Source organism: Xiphophorus hellerii, chromosome 14, assembly GCF_003331165.1.
Source record: "Xiphophorus hellerii strain 12219 chromosome 14, Xiphophorus_hellerii-4.1, whole genome shotgun sequence".
NCBI lineage: Eukaryota > Metazoa > Chordata > Actinopteri > Cyprinodontiformes > Poeciliidae > Xiphophorus > Xiphophorus hellerii.
Genome location: NC_045685.1, coordinates 23,783,531 through 23,806,838, shown reverse-complemented (window position 1 = coordinate 23,806,838; position 23,308 = coordinate 23,783,531). Strand labels below are relative to the sequence as shown.

General features: G+C 33.9%; 2 protein-coding genes and 1 pseudogene across 3 annotated transcripts in view; all 3 read left to right on the top strand.

The window, feature by feature from the left end:
* The window catches only part of LOC116733104 (gastrula zinc finger protein XlCGF8.2DB-like), a 570,370-nt gene extending 566,047 nt beyond the window's left edge, over nt 1-4,323 (top strand). For both annotated transcript variants that reach the window (XM_032583819.1, XM_032583820.1), the window contains one exon: nt 1,301-4,323. In XM_032583819.1, the coding sequence (XP_032439710.1) occupies nt 1,301-2,892 (1,592 nt within the window). In that variant the 3' untranslated portion in view covers nt 2,893-4,323. The remainder of the gene's footprint in view (nt 1-1,300) is intronic.
* LOC116733095 (oocyte zinc finger protein XlCOF6-like) overlaps nt 1-23,308 on the top strand; it is a 778,765-nt gene that overhangs the window by 575,280 nt on the left and 180,177 nt on the right. The window lies entirely within an intron of this gene.
* Nucleotides 11,435-17,204, top strand: LOC116733059 (gastrula zinc finger protein XlCGF57.1-like; annotated as a pseudogene).

Below are 23,308 nucleotides of genomic sequence, written 5' to 3'. Positions count from 1 at the left end.
GATTTAAAAAATAATCCTTGACAAACTGGGTATGTCTTTGATTTAGGGTTGAACATGATATTAGTGTTGACCCAGTCGGCCATTTGTTCGTGACCCCCGATCCGATTTTGTTGGACAGTGTCTCTGCGCTTTATCACAAGGAGTGTTCAAATTAGCATAAATGATGCTTTTTAATCAGGCTTTTGAGAAAAATTATAAAAACAATTTTAAGTGTTTTATTTGCTTCACCGTACATAAAATGGGTATTACTGGAAAGGAAAATTAGTCAACGGTGCAGTTGTGCTACCAACACTGTTGCCTTGCAGCAAGAAGGTCCTGGGTTCTATTCCCGCCCCGGGGTCTTTCTGCACGGAGCTTGCATGTTCTCCCTGTGCATGCTTGGGTTTCCTCTGGGTACTCCGGCTTCTCCCACAGCCCATAAACATGATTGTTAGGTTAATTGGTGTGAGTGTGTGTGTGTGCATGGTTGTTTGTCCTGTCTGTCTCTGTGTTGCCCTGTGACAGACTGGTGACCTGTCCAGGGTGACCCCGCCTCTCACCCGGAACAATAGCTGGAGATAGACACCAGCACCTGAAAATGGATGGATGGATGGTGTTGCTTTGGTAAAGAAATATTCTGAAAGGGACATTTGATGATGGGAAGTGACCAGCATGCGTTCTCTCCTATGCCTCAGTGGAAAGAGCGTTATTGCAGGTACTTACCCGGAGTTGGAGTTGAGGAGTGCACAGCTGTCACTGCAAAGGCCATTTGAAACTTAATTTTTTATTATTCCAGTAAGAAAGAACTGCTGTTAATGTAAAGGAGGAATAATATGGAAACGAGGCACAACAAGTTGGTAGAGCTATGTGTGAGACTCTAAAGTAACTGCAACAGGCCTAAGTCCTGCTGCTGTGTGGAATATTTGTCTGGGAGCCACCAGGTTAAGATATTGCCATTTTGTTTGCTCACCCGGATGACATGATATGTTTTGAGTGACATCTAGTTCATTCTGGTTAGAAGAACCACTCTTGTTCAATTAATATTCAAACGTACAGGAAAAACACACCCAAAAAAACACAAGCACATTTTTTTTCAATATGGTCTGATGATAAATCTGAACTGGCCTGAAATTATTTTGGAATTACCAAATAAAATTTATTAGTCATACAAAAAAGTCATTTTTTGTATGACTTTCATACATAAAAAATTGTAATTTTAGAATAATCTAAGAAAAGACTGTTTAGATTCATCAAGGGATTAAAGTGAAGGGTTCATTGTTTGACTCAAAATTAAAAGTTTTTGTTTTGTGTTTTGGTCCAGATCTCCGACATTGTTCTGTGTGTAAAGACGACGGGATTTTCAATGACCTCAGCAACCAGGAGGGGATCTTCACTTTAAAACAAGAGGAACCAGAACATCTGCAGATAAAACAGGAGCAAGAAGAACCAGAACATCAACAGCTCAAAGAGGAAAAGAAGCAACTCTGCATCAGTCAGGATGAAGAGCATCTTGTGCTGAAACAGGAGACTGATGACATTTTGGTGATTCCTTATAATGTGCAAAGAATCCACAATGAAACAGAACCACAGAGGAACCAACTCATCTCTCATGGCTCTGCTGAGGATGAGAACCAAGATGAGGAAGGAAGCAATTCTGAAGACCCAGGAAAAAAGAGAGACAAAGAACAGAAACAAAAGGAGAAATATGAGAAAACCAAACTGCAGAAAGGTAAAATTGAAAGTTCAAAACAAAAAACAGACAAGAAAGCTCACCCACAACAAAAACTATATTCTTGTAAAATCTGTGATGAAGCCTTTTCTCAAAGCAGTTTGTTGACGACACACATGACAACTCACACTGACAAGAACCCTTTCACATGTTCAACCTGTGGAAAAAGTTTCACATGTAGATCATCGTTACTTGGTCACATGATGATTCACACAGGTGAGAAGCCTTTCTCTTGTGTGACCTGTGGAAAAAGCTTCCAACGTAAAAGCAATTTAACTAGACACACGATAATTCATACAGGTGTGAAGCCTTTCTTATGTAGGACTTGTGGAAAATGTTTCCGTTATAAAAGCAATTTAACTAGTCACATCAGGACTCATACAGGTGAGAAACCTTTCTTATGTGGGACTTGTGGAAAAAGTTTCTATCAAAAAAAATATTTAACTACTCACAACAGGATTCATACACATGAGAAACCATTCTCATGTAGGAGTTGTGGGAAAGGTTTTGGTCAAAAAACCGGTTTAATTAGTCACATGAGGATTCATACAGGTGAGAAACCATTCTCATGTGGGACTTGTGGAAAAAGTTTTGGTCATAAAAGCAGTTTAAATGGTCACATGAGGACGCATACAGGTGAGAAACCATTCTCATGTAGGACTTGTGGAAAATGTTTCCATTATAAAAGCAATTTAACTAGTCACATCAGGACTCATACAGGTGAGAAACCTTTCTTATGTGGGACCTGTGGAAAAAGTTTCCATCATAATAGCAGTTTAGTCACTCACATGTGGATTCATACAGATAAGAAGAATTTCTTATGTGGGAGTTGTGGAAAAAATTTCCATCAGCAAAGCAGTTTAACTTGTCACATGAGGATTCATGCAGATGAGAATCCTTTCTCATGTAGGACTTGTGGAAAAAGTTTCCATCATAAAAGAAGTTTAACTAGACACATGAAGACTCATACAGGTGAGAAATCTTTCTCATGCAGGACTTGTGGAAAAGGTTTCTTTCAAAAAAGCAATTTAACTAGTCATATGAGTATTCATACAGGTGAAAAGCCTTTCTGGTGTGGGATATGTGGAAAAGGTTTCTGTCGAAAAGACTATTTATCTGTTCACATGACAACTCATACACGTGGTGTTTCTTATGTGCAACCTGTGGAAAAGGCGTCCTTCTAAATTGCCAGTTAACTTTTAACATGGGAAAAAATTCTTGTTTGCTGTACGCCAAAATTCATAATTACTTCAAAAATGTTCATCTGTTATATTTTTCATCCATGGAAGTTGCCATTTTTTCGCTTGATGGGTTGATGGTGCATAATGGTCCATTCTGTACTGGAATCTACAGCGTAAACACAAGAAGGCTAACTTTACCTGAGTACTTTATCATGTTGCATTTGTCTGGTGTAATTTTACATAATGCGACACCATAATCTTTGACGAAATAAAACAGACGAAACAAAACTTCCACAGGTAGGACGTATTGATAATAAATCTGCCGAGTAAGCAGTATGTGGCGTAGCATCGATGTGCGCATTACCACAAGGTAGGACGGATTCATGGGTAGCACAGATGGCTAGAACACCTGTTCAATTTGAAAAGACGTTGCTCATCGCTGTTTTGGCTGGACATAGCTGGGCAGTTGGACCACTGTACATCATTTACCCAGAATGCATTGCAGCGTGAACAACATGGCGTTGGCGTGACAATATTTTTATTAAAATGTATAAGAACTAAACAGCCTACAGTATTATTACTGTATTGTTTCTACATCTAAAATGAATATTTCTCAAAGTTTATTATTACAACTAATCATTTATCCTTTTAAATAAACAATGGATTTGAAAGCTATAAGATTTAAACTCGTAAAGCTGTTGGAATCATTATATGTCTATTCTTTGTTGTACTTTTACTTTATTAATTGTGGTTACATGATGCATATTAGCTGTTACTATATTCACTGTTAGGTTGCAATTTAATTGCCTGTCAGGAATGATGTTTTTTTAATCTATGTATGCTTTAGTTTTTCATTATTTACTCTTCAGGTTATGATTTTGGGGGAAATACTGTTGATTATATGATGACAACCAAGCAGGCAGAAGGTTTGATAAGTTATGATGAAACCTGAGATGAGATCTGCATTACTTTATTCTCGTTATATTTACTCTAAACTGAAAATTTATTTTAACCCATTTGTGTTTGTTTATGTATCTGTATTTGGTTGAGAATTTGTTTAGTATGTATGATGTTAGTAAATGTATTGGTTATATAGATTACATTTCAGTTATAAATGTAACTAGCAAAAACTGTTTGTTTTTTTATTTGTAATTCTTTGTTTTTGAAGCATTGAGAAGATTACAAAAGCTTGATTTCACCTCAAGGTCACAGTTCCAGTCTGTGATCAATTACAAAATTCCTCCTCTTTACCATTTACAAAAACAGAACACAAAGAGGGGACAAGTGGGTATTATTTTGAAAATACATTACTTTTATGTATAAGGATATTATACAGCCCACAGACTCTTCCATAATTGAAATCTGATACAAATGTTTTTCATTGTCAGGTAGAAATTCTGTTACCCACAATAAAGGTGGTGAATTTAAAAGATATTCTTGTATTAGAGATATTTTCAATATTTGTGTGTATTTCTGTCCAATATTGTCTTATAACTGTACAGTCCCAAAGTATATGCCAGTGGTTGTGTTCTGTGTTTCCACATTGTCTCCAGGACTTCGGCTTCTCCTGGTTCAACACATTTTTTGTTTTGATGTTATGAAAAATATAATCAAGTTAAATTCTCCATGAATATAAATTTATACATTTCCAAGCAGTCGAGCAAAAGCCATGCCATTCTTCTTCTGCGGTTTTCATTTTACTTTTCCCATTTTGTTTTCACATATGAAGTTTACTGTATTTTGTAGTCATAGATCCTTTATATAGAGCCGTGATATAATAAGTTTTTAGGATTTTGCCTGATATGCCATTAGTATTTCATTAAGCACTGACTCCTGCTAATAGTTTTGTGATTAAGATAATGATTTTACCTTTAGATATCTATAAAAATCCTGTTTTTCCTAGTTATAGCTTGTTTTATCCATTATTGAGAAATGTATTGCTATACCTTGGGATGACCAATTAGGGAATCCGGTATCTGTTTAATTTGGTTTAAATTTGAGGTTATAAGCACAACATCTTATAATTATCAGGTTATCATGTAGTTTATATTCCTGTTTAACTTCTATCCATATTTTTAATTGGGATTTTATTTGAATCTGTACTAAATCTTTATTCCAGGAGATTGTCTGCAGAGGAGCTAATTCAATGTCCTTCCATTGAGCATTAGAGTTTTTATTACAGATGTTTATCAAGGCTTTAATGTGTGCAGATTAGAAATGACTCTTTAAATGTGGTACTTTCTGCTCCCTTTTTCTTTTGAGAGTTGTAGTATTTTAAATCTAGTTCTGAGCGTTTTCCCTAAACATATAAATCTGGAAAGCATTGTATCCTGCTATATTAATTGTTTTGTTTTTTTGTAATTTCTACCATTAGGGTTTGGAACAAGAAGATGAATCTTGGTAATAGGTTCATTTTCACAGACTCTGACCTAGAAGTCAGGAAGACATTCAGATTTGGAGAGATGTGGAACAACAATGACTAAACATGTATCCAAACAGATGTTGAAAGGTCCAGAAAACTAACATGTCACCAAAATGCAGCCTAAGCAACAGTAGATATGTCAATACTGGAAAAGAAGCAAGATAAATCTTACATTGTAGATAATTATTCAGTACAGTTACATTTAAATAATTATTATCAATATATTCAAATTTATACAGATGCATCAAAAATAACTGGAAAAATAGGAATAGCTTTTGTAGTACCAGAATTCAATATAAAAATAGGAAAACGAATTACAGATGGATTATAAGTTTATTAGCTTTACAATGGGTAGAAGACATAAAACCATTAAAACAGTAATTTGTTCAGATTCAAGTTCTGCATTATTAAGTTTAAAATATAATCAATCAGATAGTAGGATGGACATTTTATTAGAAATACTTCATACATTATTCAGAATAAAAAATATGGGTTTGATAGTTATATTTATATGGGTTCCAGCACATACTGGAGTAGAAGGAAACGAGAAGGCAGATAAAATGGCAAAGAGGGCAAGTCAGAATAATATTAGTTTTACAGTTAAAACAAGTAAATCCGAGGGAAAGAGCGTTGTTAAAGAAAAACTGATGGAAAAATGTCAAAAAAAAAAAGGTGGGATGAAGGAAAAACAGGAAGATGGTTTTATAAAATTCAGAGGATGGTAGGAGAAAGAAGAAATGGAAGATGAAATAGAAAGGAGGAAAGAGTGATAACAAGGTTAAGACTTGGACATACAGGACTTAATTATACACTTTTGAAAATACAAAAGCATACTGCTGGCAAATGTGATTACTGTGAAAAATATGAAACAATAGAACATGTTATATTGGAATGCCATAAGTATGAAAGAGAGAGAACAAATATGAGGAGAGAGTTTGAATGTATTAAGGAAAAGATTAATTTATTAGATATTCTGAGGAAGAATGTGGGGAGTAAACATATAAAAATAGTTATTCAATTTCTAAAGAAAACTAAATTAATTCATAGAATTTGATTATGGTAGGTGTGTTTGTGAATCTGTGCATGATATAGGTGGGTAGAATATAAAGTTATATATAAGTATGTATGCATGTGTGTGTGTGAGTATAGATAGGTATAAATATTTATATGTATAGGTAGGATTTATTTATTTATTTATTATTATTATTATTAGTAGTAGTAGTAGTAGTAGTTTATATATATATATATATATATAGACCATTACGAACCACACTCCATACCAGTAAGTGGCGGTAATGCTACTAAACGTTTGTTGCCAACCGCCATTAAATCCAAGAAGAAGAAGACTCAGTCACGTGGTACAGCTTCAAACGTCACATCCTGCTCCAACAGCAAAAGCCTCGATTCACTCTTCACAAAAATCCTGGTTTTCTCCTCACACGCTTCGAAGCCTCGGCACAGAAAGAACGTCGCTAGTTTTAGGTAAATATCTGAGTGTTTAAAGTAAAAATGTCGTCAGTTCAGCATCAGAGAGATTTTATTAACGAGATGTTAACTCCTGATGAAAAAACATTCACAGGGTGGAAAGAAATCAACGTCAAGATGGAGGAAGAGATGGAGGAAGAGATGGAGGAAGAGATGGAGGATCAGCGCAGACTGATGGATTTCAGCCGGATACCGAGGATCATCTTACACCAGACAGGTACGAAACACCTTCACGTTTTACTGATGACATGAGGCGCGAAACGGACAAAAGCTGGAGGAAATACAGGAGACAGATTAAAGGAAACAATGTTTGAAACCGAATTAGGATGAATGTTTTACAGAAATAAATTAACTGATAAATCAGAAACAGAGCGCTGGTTGGACTTCGGGAGGTTCGGGAGAGCAGGTCGATTCCAAAAAATATTATTGTTATTATTATTATTATTAATATTATTATTCCATAAATGCATCAGCGTTTTCTATGGCAGGCCGTTCTGTTAATAAATGGGTTTACCAAACTTTCATTCTGTATATCTGAAATTAGTTTCTGACTAGAAATGTTTAAACAATATAATTATGTTTTTGACCAGACAAAATATGTCTTTGAGGTATATTTAATTACATCCTGACTAGAATAAATGACATCAGATTTACCATTAATATATATGGTGGTTTCAATTCAAGATATCTATAGTGTTTTACTATCTGAAGCACATATTTCATATAATCAAATTATGACTAGTCAAAGTAAATTTGAGTTATCCCACTTTTTGTTTCCAACTACTCACAATTCAAACCCAAACGATAAGCAACACCATTGTTCTGTCTATGGGGTTTGCAGAGCTGAGAAACCAGCAAATAAACATTTTACAAGTAAATGGAGACACAAAGTCTCCAGAGAATTTATTTTTCTGGATCTGTGGCTTTTCTTGTCAATCAATCAATCAATCAATCACATTTTATTTGTATAGCACATTTCACTATCAAGGCATTTCAAAGTGCTTTACATCAAAAATAACTGGAAAAATAGGAATAGCTTTTGTAGTACCAGAATTCAATATAAAAATAGGAAAACGAATTACAGATGGATTATCAGTTTATTAGCTTTACAATGGGTAGAAGACATAAAACCATTAAAAACAGTAATTTGTTCAGATTCAAAATCTGCTTTATTAAGTTTAAAATATAATCAATCAGATAGTAGGATGGACATTTTATTAGAAATACTTCATACATTATTCAGAATAAAAAATATGGGTTTGATAGTTATATTTATATGGGTTCCAGCACATACTGGAGTAGAAGGAAACGAGAAGGCAGATAAAATGGCAAAGAGGGCAATTCAGAATAATATTAGTTTTACAGTTAAAACAAGTAAATCCGAGGGAAAGAGCGTTGTTAAAAAAAAACTGATGGAAAAATGGCAAAAAAGGTGGGATGAAGAAAAAACAGGAAGATGGTTTTATAAAATTCAGAGGATGGTAGGAGAAAGAAGAAATGGAAGACGAAATAGAAAGGAGGAAAGAGTGATAACAAGGTTAAGACTTGGACATACAGGACTTAATTATACACTATTTAAAATACAAAAGCATACTACTGGCAAATGTGATTACTGTGAAAAATATGAAACAATAGAACATGTTATATTGGAATGCCATAAGTATGAAAGAGAGAGAACAAATATGAGGAGAGAGTTTGAATGTATTAAAGAAAAGATTAATTTATTAGATATTCTGAGGAAGAATGTGGGGAGTAAACATATAAAAATAGTTATTCAATTTCTAAAGAAAACTAAATTAATTCATAGAATTTGATTATGGTAGGTGTGTTTGTGAATCTGTGCATGATATAGGTGGGTAGAATATAAAGTTATATATAAGTATGTATGTGTGTGTATGAGTATAGATAGGTATAAATATTTATATGTATAGGTAGGATTGATTTATTTATTATTATTATTGGTAGTAATAGTAGTAGTAGTTTTTATATATATAAATAGATAGACCATTACGAACCACACTCCATACCAGTAAGTGGCGGTAATGCTACTAAAAGTTTGTTGCCAACCGCCAATAAATCCAAGAAGAAGAAGACTCAGTCACGTGGTACAGCTTCAAACGTCACATCCTGCTCCAACAGCAAAAGCCTCGATTCACTCTTCACAAAAATCCTGGTTTTCTCCTCACACGCTTCGAAGCCTCGGCACAGAAAAAACGTCGCTAGTTTTACGTAAATATCTGAGTGTTTAAAGTAAAAATGTCGTCAGTTCCGCATCAGAGAGATTTTATTAACGAGATGTTAACTCCTGATGAAAAAACATTCACAGGGTGGAAAGAAATCAACGTCAAGATGGAGGAAGAGATGGAGGAAGAGATGGAGGAAGAGATGGAGGATCAGCGCAGACTGATGGATTTCAGCCGGATACCGAGGATCATCTTACACCAGACAGGTACGAAACACCTTCACGTTTTACTGATGACATGAGGCGCGAAACGGACAAAAGCTGGAGGAAATACAGGAGACAGATTAAAGGAAACAATGTTTGAAACCGAATTAGGATGAATGTTTTACAGAAATAAATTAACTGATAAATCAGAAACAGAGCGCTGGTTGGACTTCGGGAGGTTCGGGAGAGCAGGTCGATTCCAAAAAATATTATTGTTATTATTATTATTATTAATATTATTATTCCATAAATGCATCAGCGTTTTCTATGGCAGGCCGTTCTGTTAATAAATGGGTTTACCAAACTTTCATTCTGTATATCTGAAATTAGTTTCTGACTAGAAATGTTTAAACAATATAATTATGTTTTTGACCAGACAAAATATGTCTTTGAGGTATATTTAATTACATCCTGACTAGAATAAATGACATCAGATTTACCATTAATATATATGGTGGTTTCAATTCAAGATATCTATAGTGTTTTACTATCTGAAGCACATATTTCATATAATCAAATTATGACTAGTCAAAGTAAATTTGAGTTATACCACTTTTTGTTTCCAACTACTCACAATTCAAACCCAAACGATAAGCAACACCATTGTTCTGTCTATGGGGTTTGCAGAGCTGAGAAACCAGCAAATAAACATTTTACAAGTAAATGGAGACACAAAGTCTCCAGAGAATTTATTTTTCTGGATCTGTGGCTTTTCTTGTCAATCAATCAATCAATCAATCACATTTTATTTGTATAGCACATTTCACTATCAAGGCATTTCAAAGTGCTTTACATCAAAAATAACTGGAAAAATAGGAATAGCTTTTGTAGTACCAGAATTCAATATAAAAATAGGAAAACGAATTACAGATGGATTATCAGTTTATTAGCTTTACAATGGGTAGAAGACATAAAACCATTAAAAACAGTAATTTGTTCAGATTCAAAATCTGCTTTATTAAGTTTAAAATATAATCAATCAGATAGTAGGATGGACATTTTATTAGAAATACTTCATACATTATTCAGAATAAAAAATATGGGTTTGATAGTTATATTTATATGGGTTCCAGCACATACTGGAGTAGAAGGAAACGAGAAGGCAGATAAAATGGCAAAGAGGGCAATTCAGAATAATATTAGTTTTACAGTTAAAACAAGTAAATCCGAGGGAAAGAGCGTTGTTAAAAAAAAACTGATGGAAAAATGGCAAAAAAGGTGGGATGAAGAAAAAACAGGAAGATGGTTTTATAAAATTCAGAGGATGGTAGGAGAAAGAAGAAATGGAAGACGAAATAGAAAGGAGGAAAGAGTGATAACAAGGTTAAGACTTGGACATACAGGACTTAATTATACACTATTTAAAATACAAAAGCATACTGCTGGCAAATGTGATTACTGTGAAAAATATGAAACAATAGAACATGTTATATTGGAATGCCATAAGTATGAAAGAGAGAGAACAAATATGAGGAGAGAGTTTGAATGTATTAAAGAAAAGATTAATTTATTAGATATTCTGAGGAAGAATGTGGGGAGTAAACATATAAAAATAGTTATTCAATTTCTAAAGAAAACTAAATTAATTCATAGAATTTGATTATGGTAGGTGTGTTTGTGAATCTGTGCATGATATAGGTGGGTAGAATATAAAGTTATATATAAGTATGTATGTGTGTGTATGAGTATAGATAGGTATAAATATTTATATGTATAGGTAGGATTGATTTATTTATTATTATTATTGGTAGTAATAGTAGTAGTAGTTTTTATATATATAAATAGATAGACCATTACGAACCACACTCCATACCAGTAAGTGGCGGTAATGCTACTAAAAGTTTGTTGCCAACCGCCAATAAATCCAAGAAGAAGAAGACTCAGTCACGTGGTACAGCTTCAAACGTCACATCCTGCTCCAACAGCAAAAGCCTCGATTCACTCTTCACAAAAATCCTGGTTTTCTCCTCACACGCTTCGAAACCTCGGCACAGAAAAAACGTCGCTAGTTTTATGTAAATATCTGAGTGTTTAAAGTAAAAATGTCGTCAGTTCCGCATCAGAGAGATTTTATTAACGAGATGTTAACTCCTGCTGAAAAAACATTCACAGGGTGGAAAGAAATCAACGTCAAGATGGAGGAAGAGATGGAGGAAGAGATGGAGGAAGAGATGGAGGATCAGCGCAGACTGATGGATTTCAGCCAAATACCGAGGATCATCTTACACCGGACAGGTACGAAACACCTTCACGGTTTACTGATGATATGAGACGCGAAACGGACAAAAGCTGGAGGAAATACAGGAGACAGATTAAAGGAAACAATGTTTGAAACCGAATTAGGATGAATGTTTTACAGAAATAAATTAACTGATAAGACAGAAACAGAGCGCTGGTTGGACTTCGGGAGGTTCGGGAGAGCAGGTCGATTCCAAAAAATATTATTATTATTAATATTAATATTATTATTCCATAAATGCATCAGCGTTTTCTATGGCAGGCCGTTCTGTTAATAAATGGGTTTACCAAACTTTCATTCTGTATATCTGAAATTAGTTTCCGACTAGAAATGTTTAAACAATATAATTATGTTTTTGACCAGACAAAATATGTCTTTGAGGTATATTTAATTACATCCTGACTAGAATAAATGACATCAGATTTACCATTAATATATATGGTGGTTTCAATTCAAGATATCTATAGTGTATTACTATCTGAAGCACATATTTCATATAATCAAATTATGACTAGTCAAAGTAAAGTTGAGTTATCCCACTTTTTGTTTCCAACTACTCACAATTCAAACCCAAACGATAAGCAACACCATTGTTCTGTCTATGGGGTTTGCAGAGCTGAGAAACCAGCAGATAAACATTTTACAAGTAAATGGAGACACAAAGTCTCCAGAGAATTTATTTTTCTGGATCTGTGGCTTTTCTTGTCAATCAATCAATCAATCAATCACATTTTATTTGTATAGCACATTTCAGCATCAAGACATTTCAAAGTGCTTTACATCATATCAAACACAGAAACACAAAGCAACATAGAATCAACAATCAAAACACAACATTAAATAAAGTTCCATCAATAAATTTATAATTGATTACGTTTCAAATACAATTCTAAACAGGTTGGGTTTTTAGTCGAGATTTTAAAAAAGTCAGTGTTTCAGCTGTTTCACAGTTTTCTGGAAGTTTGTTCCAAATTTGTGGTGCATAGATGCTGAAAGCTGCTTTTCCTCGTTTGGTTCTGGTTCTGGGGATGCGGGGCGAACGACCTCTCCATTGATTTGAGGAAGAGTTGTCTCATTTCCACAGGTAGCATTGATCTCAAAGTTCACCTCCAGCAGTTTAATCTTCATTTCTGTAAGCTGAAGTCGTTGTATAATACTGCTAATGTCCTTGGGGTCGGCCGGAGGCATTTTGTCCTGGTTCAACTTGGAGATGAAGAAAAGTAAGGTAAAAATAAAAGTAAGAAAATCCCCCAGTCCTTAAGTTTGTAGTAATCCAGTAGTGATGTCGAAAATGTAAACATGTAAGCAGCCCAAATGCTTAGAAAACCACCCAGCCATTTTTGGCAATAAGTTAATGTTTTTTGGTGTCTGGAAAATAAGAGTGCACCAATAAATCGGCCCTGATTTCCTTAATTGTGGGGAATTGGTGATCAGCCAATACTTGAATATGAAGCTGATCTTATCCACCAATGTTCTCTCTACCTTTGCAAAGGTCTAAAAATTAGCCACTGTCCCCTTTTGCTCTGCTGTGAGAGAAGTTTGACTGACTGCCGGCTTTGTGGAAGTTTAAATGCACCAACTATAAACTAATATCTTAGGAATATTTCTGCTCCGCCAGTGAAACGCTCAAAACAACAGAGACGTTTGCAGTCCGGTTTATTAAGAAGGGGGAAAAAAAGTTAAGCAATTTTTCTTTTACTTTTTTTCCCAAGAACATAAATCAGCAACACTTAGCCTGGCAGCTAAAGGTAATACAGTGGGGGAAACCCTGCTTCTCAGTGGAGATAAGCTGAGCCGGACTGGACATAATGTGCCTGATGGTCACATGCAGAACTGATGGACCGGTTTGGAGTTGAGGTTGCAGTGCACAGCAGTCTCAACGTACAGCAGAGCGATGCTGAGGTGTGAAGATCGATTGAGGTTCCAGTAACAAAGAACTGCTGCTAATGCAAAGGAGGATTGATATGGACTGAGTCGAGCTGCTGTGTGAATATTTGTCAGGGAGCCACTCAGTTAACATATTGGCATTTTGTTTGCTCACCTGGATGTCCATGACATGTTTTGACTGACATCTAGTTCATTAGAAGAATCACTTTTATCAGGTTATTTTTCCAAACGTAGAGTTAAATTGAGATACATGTGTAGGATTTCTTTTTAAAAACACAATAAATTTTTTTCCTCATGATCAGAAGATAAATTGAACCTGAACTCAGAATTACCAAAATCATTTATTTGCTAAATGCCAGACAACATTGGAAAAAATGTCCGTAATACGTTTGACTGATTTTCACACATAAAAATGTATAATTTTAGAATAATTAAGAAAAAGCTGATTAGTTGCATCAAGGGATTTAAGTGAAGGGTTCATTGTTTGTCTCAAAATTTAAAGTTTTTGTTTTGTGTTTTGGTCCAGATCTCCGACATTGTTCTGTGTGTAAAGACGACGGGATTTTCAATGACCTCAGCAACCAGGAGGGGAACTTCACTTTAAAACAAGAGGAACCAGAACCTCTGCAGATAAAACAGGAACCAGAACCTCTGCAGATAAAACAGGAACCAGATCCTCTGGAGATAAAACAGGAGCTACAAGAACCAGAACATCAACAGCTCAAAGAGGAAGAGAAGCAACTCTGCATCAGTCAGGATGAAGAGCATCTTGTGCTGAAACAGGAGACTGATGACATTTTGGTGATTCCTTTTAATGTGCAAATAATCCACAATGAAACAGAACCACAGAGGAACCACCTCATCTCTCATGACTCTGCTGAGGATGAGAGCCAAGATGGGGAAGGAAGCAATTCTGACGATCTAGGGAAAAAGATAAACAAAGAACAGAAACAAAAGGAGAAATATGAGAAAATCAAACTGCAGAAAGTTCAAACTGAAAGTTCAAAACAAAAAACATACAAGAAAGCTCACACACAACAAAAACTATATTCTTGTAAAATCTGTGATGAAGCCTTTTCTCAAAGCAGTTTGTTGATGACACACATGACAACTCACACTGACAAGAACCCTTTCACATGTTCAACCTGTGGAAAAAGTTTCACACGCAGGTCAAACTTACTTCGTCACATGATTATCCACACAAGTAAGAACCCTTTCTCATGTGTGACCTGCAGAATAAGTTTCCAATGTAAAAGCAGTTTAACTAGTCACATGAAAATTCATAGAAGTGAGAAACCTTTCTCGAGTGGGACTTGTGGGGAAAGTTTCTATCAAAAAAGAAATTTAACTAGTCACAAAAGGGTTTATACACATGAAAAGCCTTTCACATGTTGGAGTTGTGGGAAAAGTTTTTGTCATAAAAGCAGTTTAATTATTCACATGAAAATTCATAGAAGTGAGAAACCTTTCTCATGTGGGACTTGTGGAAATAGTTTTTGTCCTAAAAGCAGTTTAATTAGTCACTTGAGGATTCACACAGGTAAAAAGGATTTCTCATGTAGGACTTGTGGAAAAAGTTTTTGTCAAAAAAGCAATTTAACTAGACACATGAGGATTCATACAGGTGAGAAGCCTTTCTCATGTAGGACTTGTGAAAAAAGTTTCTGTCAAAAAAGCACTTTAATTAGTCACATGAGGACTCATACAGGTGAGAAGCCTTTCTCATGCAGGACTTGTGGAAAAAGTTTCCGTCAAACAAGCAATTTAACTAGTCACTTGAGGATTCACACAGGTAAAAAGGATTTCTCATGTAGGACCTGTGGAAAAAGTTTTTGTCAAAAAAGCTATTTAACTAGACACATGAGGATTCATACAGGTGAGAAGCCTTTCTCATGTAGGACTTGTGAAAAAAGTTTCTGTCACCAAAGCAGTTTAGTTATTCACATGAGGGTTCATACAGGTGAGAAGCCTTTCTCATGTAGAACTTGTGGAAAACGTTTCAGTCATATAAGCGCTTTAATTAGGCACAAGAGGACTCACACAGATGAGAAACCTTTTTCATGTAGAACTTGTGGAAAAAGTTTCCGTCATAAAAGCAGTTTAACTAGTCACATGAGGACTCATACAGATGAGAAATCTTTCTCATGTAGAACTTGTGGAAAAAGTTTCCGTCATCTAAACAGTTTAACTAGACACATGAGGGTTCATACAGGTGAGAATCTTTCTCATGTAGAACTTGTGGAAAACGTTTCAGTCAAAAAAGCAATTTAACTAGGCACTTGAGCACTCATACAGGTGAAAAGCTTTTCTTGTGTGGGATATGTGGAAAAGGTTTCTGTCGAAAAGACAATTTATCTGTTCACATGACAACTCATACATGTGGTGTTTCTTATGTCCAACCTGTGGAAAAGGCTTCCTTCCAAATTGCCAGTTAACTTTTAACATGGGGACTCGTGCAGATGGAACTGCATAATCGGAACCTCAAGTACCAAGATTTTCAGTAACTCATTGTTTTGAAGCAGAGTAATTACAGCTGGATCACATTTTTATAGCGCAGCAGCGTAAAGAAGAAAGCATCTCAAAAAGGACGTTTATCTAAAATGTGCAACTTTCACTTTATTCTTTCAGTTTTATCTTTTTTATGTAGAAGGGTTTTTAAGTGACATATTAAGTCTTACAAAGTTTTTAATGTTTTTGTCTAGTGAGATATTATTGGTTTGTTTCTTAAAAGGATCCACGATCAATTGAACATGGCCTAAATATATAGTAATTTTCCTTTTAACTAAAAAATTCCTCTGTTGTACGCCAAAACTCATAATTACTTCAAAAATTTTTATCTTTTGTTATATTTTTCATGGAATTTGCCATTTTTTTGTTTGATGGGTTTAAAAAGACGTTGCTCATCGCTGTTTTGGCTGGACATAGCTGGGCAGTTGGACCACTGTACATCATTTACCCAGAATGCATTGCAGCGTGAACAACACAGTGACTTTGGCGTGACAATATTTTTATTAAAATGTATAAAACCTAAACAGTCTACAGTATCATTACTGTATTGTTTTTACACCTAAATTAAATATTTCTCAAAGTCTATTGTTGCTGTTTCTATATTCACTGTTAGGTTGCAATTTAATTGTCTGTCAGGAATGATGTTTTTTTGGTTTTTTTTATCTATATATGCTTTAGTTTTTCAGTATTTACTCTTCAGGTTCTGATTTTGGAAATACTGTTGATTATATGATGACAACAAAGCAGGCAGAAGGTTTGATAAGTTATGATGAAACCTGAGATGTTTTTCCTTTTTTTATGAAAGATCTGCATGAACTTTATTCTTCTTATATGTGCTCTAGGCACATATAACAAACTCATATGTGTAAATTTACTGATTTACACATATGAGTAAATTTATTTTTACCCATTTGTGTTTTTTTATTTATCTGTATTTGAAAATTTGTTTAGTATTTATGATGTTAGTAAATGTATTGGTTATATACTGTAGATTAAATTTCAGTTATAGATGTAACTAGCAAAAACTGTTTGTTTTTTATTTGTAATTCTTTGTTTTTGAAGCATTGAGAAGATTACAAAAGCTTGATTTCACCTCAAGGTCACAGTTCCAGTCTGTGATCCATTACAAAATTCCTCCTCTTTACCATTTACAAAAACAGAACACAAAGAGGGGACAAGTGGGTATTATTTTGAAAATACATTACTTTTATGTATAAGGATATTATACAGCCCACAGACTCTTCCATAATTGAAATCTGTTACAAATGTTTTGCATTTTCAGGTAGAAATTCTGTTACCCACAATAAAGGTGGTGAATTTAAAAGATATTCTTGTATTAGAGATATTTTCAATATTTGTGTGTATTTCTGTCCAATATTGTCTTATAACTGTACAGTCCCAAAGTATATGCCAGTGGTTGTGTTCTGTGTTTCCACATTGTCTCCAGGACTTCGACTTCTCCTGGTTCAACACATTTTTTGTTCTGGTGTTATGAAAAATATAATCAAGTTAAATTCTCCATGAATATAAATTTATACATTTCCAAGCAGTCGAGCAAAAACCATGCCATTCTTCTTCTGCGGTTTTCATTTTACTTTTCCCATTTTGTTTTCACATATGAAGTTTACTGTATTTTGTAGTCATAGTTCCTTTATATAAAGCCGTGATTTAATAAGTTTTTAGGATTTTGCCTGATATGCCATTAGTATTTCATTAAGCACTGACTCCTGCTAATAGTTTTGTGATAAAAATCCTGTTTTTCCTAGTTAAAGCTTGTTTTATCCATTATTGAGAAATGTATTGCTATACCTTGGGATGACCAATTAGGGAATCCGGTATCTGTTTAATTTGGTTTAAAATTGAGGTTATAAGCACAACATCTTATAATTATCAGGTTATCATGTAGTTTATATTCCTGTTTAACTTCTATCCAGATTTTTAATTGGGATTTTATCCACCGATTTTCAGTTTTGAGTTGAATCTGTACTAAATCTTTATTCCAGGAGATTGTCTGCAGAGGAGCTAATTCAATGTCCTTCCATTGAGCATTAGAGTTTTTATTACAGATGTTTATCAAGGCTTTAATGTGTGCAGATTAGAAATGACTCTTTAAATGTGGTACTTTCTGCTCCCTTTTTCTTTTGAGAGCTGTAGTATTTTAAATCTAGTTCTGAGCGTTTTCCCTAAACATATAAATCTGGAAAGCATTGTATCCTGCTATATTAATTGTTTTGTTTTTTTGTAATTTCTACCATTAGGGTTTGGAACAAGAAGATGAATCTTGGTAATAGGTTCATTTTCACAGACTCTGACCTAGAAGTCAGGAAGACATTCAGATTTGGAGAGATGTGGAACAACAATGACTAAACATGTATCCAAACAGATGTTGAAAGGTCCAGAAAACTAACATGTCAGCAAAATGCAGCCTAAGCAACAGTAGATATGTCAATACTGGAAAAGAAGCAAGATAAATCTTACATTGTAGATAATTATTCAGTACAGTTACATTTAAATAATTATTATCAATATATTCAAATTTATCCAGATGCATCAAAAATAACTGGAAAAATAGGAATAGCTTTTGTAGTACCAGAATTCAATATAAAAGTAGGAAAACGAATTACAGATGGATTATCAGTTTATTAGCTTTACAATGGGTAGAAGACATAAAACCATTAAAACAGTAATTTGTTCAGATTCAAAATCTGCATTATTAAGTTTAAAATATAATCAATCAGATAGTAGGATGGACATTTTATTAGAAATACTTCATACATTATTCAGAATAAAAAATATGGGTTTGATAGTTATATTTATATGGGTTCCAGCACATACTGGAGTAGAAGGAAACGAGAAGGCAGATAAAATGGCAAAGAGGGCAAGTCAGAATAATATTAGTTTTACAGTTAAAACAAGTAAATCCGAGGGAAAGAGCGTTGTTAAAGAAAAACTGATGGAAAAATGGCAAAAAAGGTGGGATGAAGGAAAAACAGGAAGATGGTTTTATAAAATTCAGAGGATGTTAGGAGGAAGAAGAAATGGAAGACGAAATAGAAAGGAGGAAAGAGTGATAACAAGGTTAAGACTTGGACATACAGGACTTAATTATACACTATTTAAAATACAAAAGCATACTACTGGCAAATGTGATTACTGTGAAAAATATGAAACAATAGGACATGTTATATTGGAATGCCATAAGTATGAAAGAGAGAGAACAAATATGAGGAGAGAGTTTGAATGTATTAAAGAAAAGATTAATTTATTAGATATTCTGAGGAAGAATTTGGGGAGTAAACATATAAAAATAGTTATTCAATTTCTAAAGAAAACTAAATTAATTCATAGAATTTGATTATGGTAGGTGTGTTTGTGAATCTGTGCATGATATAGGTGGGTAGAATATAAAGTTACTGTATATATAAGTATGTATGCATGTGTGTGTGTGAGTATAGATGGGTATAAATATTTATATTTATAGGTGGGATTTATTTATTTATTTTATTTATTGTTATTAGTAGTAGTAGTAGTAGTTTATATATATATAAATAGATAGACCATTACGAACCACACTCCATACCAGTAAGTGGCGGTAAACTAAAAGTTTGTTGCCAACCGCCAATAAATCCAAGAAGAAGAAGACTCAGTCACGTGGTACAGCTTCAAACGTCACATCCTGCTCCAACAGCAAAAGCCTCAATTCACTCTTCACAAAAATCCTGGTTTTCTCCTCACACGCTTCGAAGCCTCGGCACAGAAAGAACGTCGCTAGTTTTAGGTAAATATCTGAGTGTTTAAAGTAAAAATGTCGTCAGTTCAGCATCAGAGAGATTTTATTAACGAGATGTTAACTCCTGATGAAAAAACATTCTCAGGGTGGAAAGAAATCAACGTCAAGATGGAGGAAGAGATGGAGGACGAGATGGAGGATCAGCGCAGACTGATGGATTTCAGCCGGATACCGAGGATCATCTTACACCGGACAGGTACGAAACACCTTCACGGTTTACTGATGATATGAGACGCGAAACGGACAAAAGCTGACCGCAGTGAAGTTAGTTTCAAGTTGGATATTCGATATTCGAGCTCCGCGGAGTAAGCGGCGTTTAGCTCAAGGTTGATCCGATTTATGAACGCTACTGTCGGCCAGCGGTTCTCCACCGCTCCCGGCCGCAGCGCCCGAAGGTTCACTTAGGGACTATCAACAAATTACTGAACCTAACATTCCTGTCAAAGAAATATAATGTTTTCTTCAATAGCTTCCAGGTCATGTGACCTATTGACTCAAAATCACTTTGAACTTGTTCTAATAGTCCCTTTAATTGAGGCACAGACATTTGTTTTCCATTTTAAATCATTTTCAATTTTTAATTAATTTTTTTCATCAAAATTGAGGGTTTTTATTCAATAGCTTCCAGGTCATGTGACCTATTGACTCAAAATCACTTTGAAATTGTTCTACCAGTCTGTATAGATGAGGCACAGTCATTTGTTTTCCATTTTAAATCATTTTCAATTTTTAATTAATTTATTTCATCAAAATTGAGTGTTTTTATTCAATAGCTTCCAGGTCATGTGACCTATTGACTCAAAATCACTTTGAAATAATTCTAATAGTCCCTTTAATTGAGGCACAGACATTTGTTTTCCATTTTAAATCATTTTCCATTTTTTAGGAATTTTTTTCTTCAAAATTGAGGGTTTTTCTTCAATAGCTTCCAGGTCATGTGACCTATTGACTCAAAATCACTTTGAAATTGTTCTACCAGTCTGTATAGATGAGGCACAGTCATTTGTTTTCCATTTTTAGCCATTTTCCATCTTTTAGGAATTTTTTTCTTCAAAATTGAGGGTTTTTATTCAATAGCTTCCAGGTCATGTGACCTATTGACTCAAAATCACTTTGAAATAATTCTAATAGTCTCTTTAGATGAGGCACAGACATTTGTTTGCGATCTAAATTAATTATAAATTTTAAAAAAAAGTTTAGACAGGAAATTGAGGACTTTAATTCTATAGTTTCCAGCTTATGTCACGTATGCATCTGCAGTCGGTCTTTCGTAACAGCATTTCTGTTTGTTTGATGTTCGAGACAGACTAAGGTGGAAAAAGGAAAGGTTTATTCATCTCTGGAACAATATAAAGATAAACCAAAGGTACAATCGCAGCCTTAAGTAGTGTCTGCTCTGAAGGGTCAAACCACCTTTCATTAATTTATAATTTTATGTCATCTAAATAAATGCATTTAAAAAAATGCAAACACACATATTTCTGTTTGTTTTTCATATTTTATGTATTGTGTAGTTAATCTGAAAACTAGAAACTGTGTTCATTATTGTTCGAAATACGTTTTGAAAATATCTGTGGAAAATGAAAATGTAATATGTTTGTGTGGCATTGATGCTATGTGTGATGTATAAAGTGTACTGGAATCATTTCAAATTGATAAGTAATTTTATGACGTTATCTGAAAGCTATTGAGCAACAATCTTAAACTTTAAGGAAAAGATTCCTAAAAATTATAAAATAAAAACATAAAACATAAATAAATGTCTGTGCCTCATCTATAGGGACTAGTATAATTATTCCAAAGTGATTTTGAGTCAATAGGTCACATGACCTGGAAGCTATTGAAGAAAAACTCTCAATTTTGAAGAAAAAAATTCCTAAAAAATGGAAAATGGCTAAAAATGGAAAACAAATGACTGTGCCTCATCTATACAGACTGGTAGAACAAGTTCAAAGTGATTTTGAGTCAATAGGTCACATGACCTGGAAGCTATTGAAGAAAAACCCTCAATTTTGAAGAAAAAAATTCCTAAAAAATGGAAAATGATTTAAAATGGAAAACAAATGTCTGTGCCTCAATTAAAGGGACTATTAGAATTATTCCAAAGTGATTTTGAGTCAATAGGTCACATGACCTGGAAGCTATTGAAGAAAAACTCTCAATTTTGATGAAATAAATTCTTTAAAAATTGAAAATGATTTAAAATGGAAAACAAATGACTGTGCCTCATCTATACAGACTGGTAGAATTATTTCAAAGTGATTTTGAGTCAATAGGTCACATGACCTGGAAGCTATTGAAGAAAAACCCTCAATTTTGAAGAAAAAAATTCCTAAAAAATGGAAAAAGATTTAAAATGGAAAACAAATGTCTGTGCCTCAATTAAAGGGACTATTAGAATTATTTCAAAGTGATTTTGAGTCAATAGGTCACATGACCTGGAAGCTATTGAAGAAAAACTCTCAATTTTGAAGAAAAAAATTCCTAAAAAATGGAAAATGGCTAAAAATGGAAAACAAATGTCTGTGCCTCAATTAAAGGGACTATTAGAATTATTTCAAAGTGATTTTGAGTCAATAGGTCACATGACCTGGAAGCTATTGAAGAAAAACACTTAATTTTGATGAAATAAATTAATTAAAAATTGAAAATGATTTAAAATGGAAAACAAATGACTGTGCCTCATCTATACAGACTGGTAGAACAAGTTCAAAGTGATTTTGAGTCAATAGGTCACATGACCTGGAAGCTATTGAATAAAAACCCTCAATTTTGAAGAAAAAAATTCCTAAAAAATGGAAAAAGATTTAAAATGGAAAACAAATGTCTGTGCCTCAATTAAAGAGACTATTAGAATTATTTCAAAGTGATTTTGAGTCAATAGGTCACATGACCTGGAAGCTATTGAAGAAAAACACTTAATTTTGATGAAATAAATTAATTAAAAATTGAAAATGATTTAAAATGGAAAACAAATGACTGTGCCTCATCTATACAGACTGGTAGAATTATTTCAAAGTGATTTTGACTCAATAGGTCACATGACCTGGAAGCTATTGAAGAAAAACTCTCAATTTTGATGAAATAAATTCTTTAAAAATTGAAAATGATTTAAAATGGAAAACAAATGACTGTGCCTCATCTAAAGAGACTAGTATAATTATTTCAAAGTGATTTTGAGTCAATAGGTCACATGACCTGGAAGCTATTGAATAAAAACACTCAATTTTGAAGAAAAAAATTCCTAAAAAATGGAAAATGATTTAAAATGGAAAACAAATGACTGTGCCTCATCTAAAGAGACTAGTATAATTATTTCAAAGTGATTTTGAGTCAATAGGTCAAATGACCTGGAAGCTATTGAAGAAAACATTATATTATTTAATATTAAAATTATTGAAAATATTGTATATGACTTTAAAATTTTATAGATGCTATTTTGGCTCATGTAAAAGCATGAATTAGCACTGACAATTAGTTAGTTGGTTACAATTCAAGGCATTTATTAACATTTCTTTGACAGGAATGTTTGGTTCGGTAATTTGTTGATAGTCCCTAAGTGAACCTTCGGGCGCTGCGGCCGGGAGCGGTGGAGAACCGCTGGCCGAGAGTAGCGTTCATAAATCGGATCAACCTTGAGCT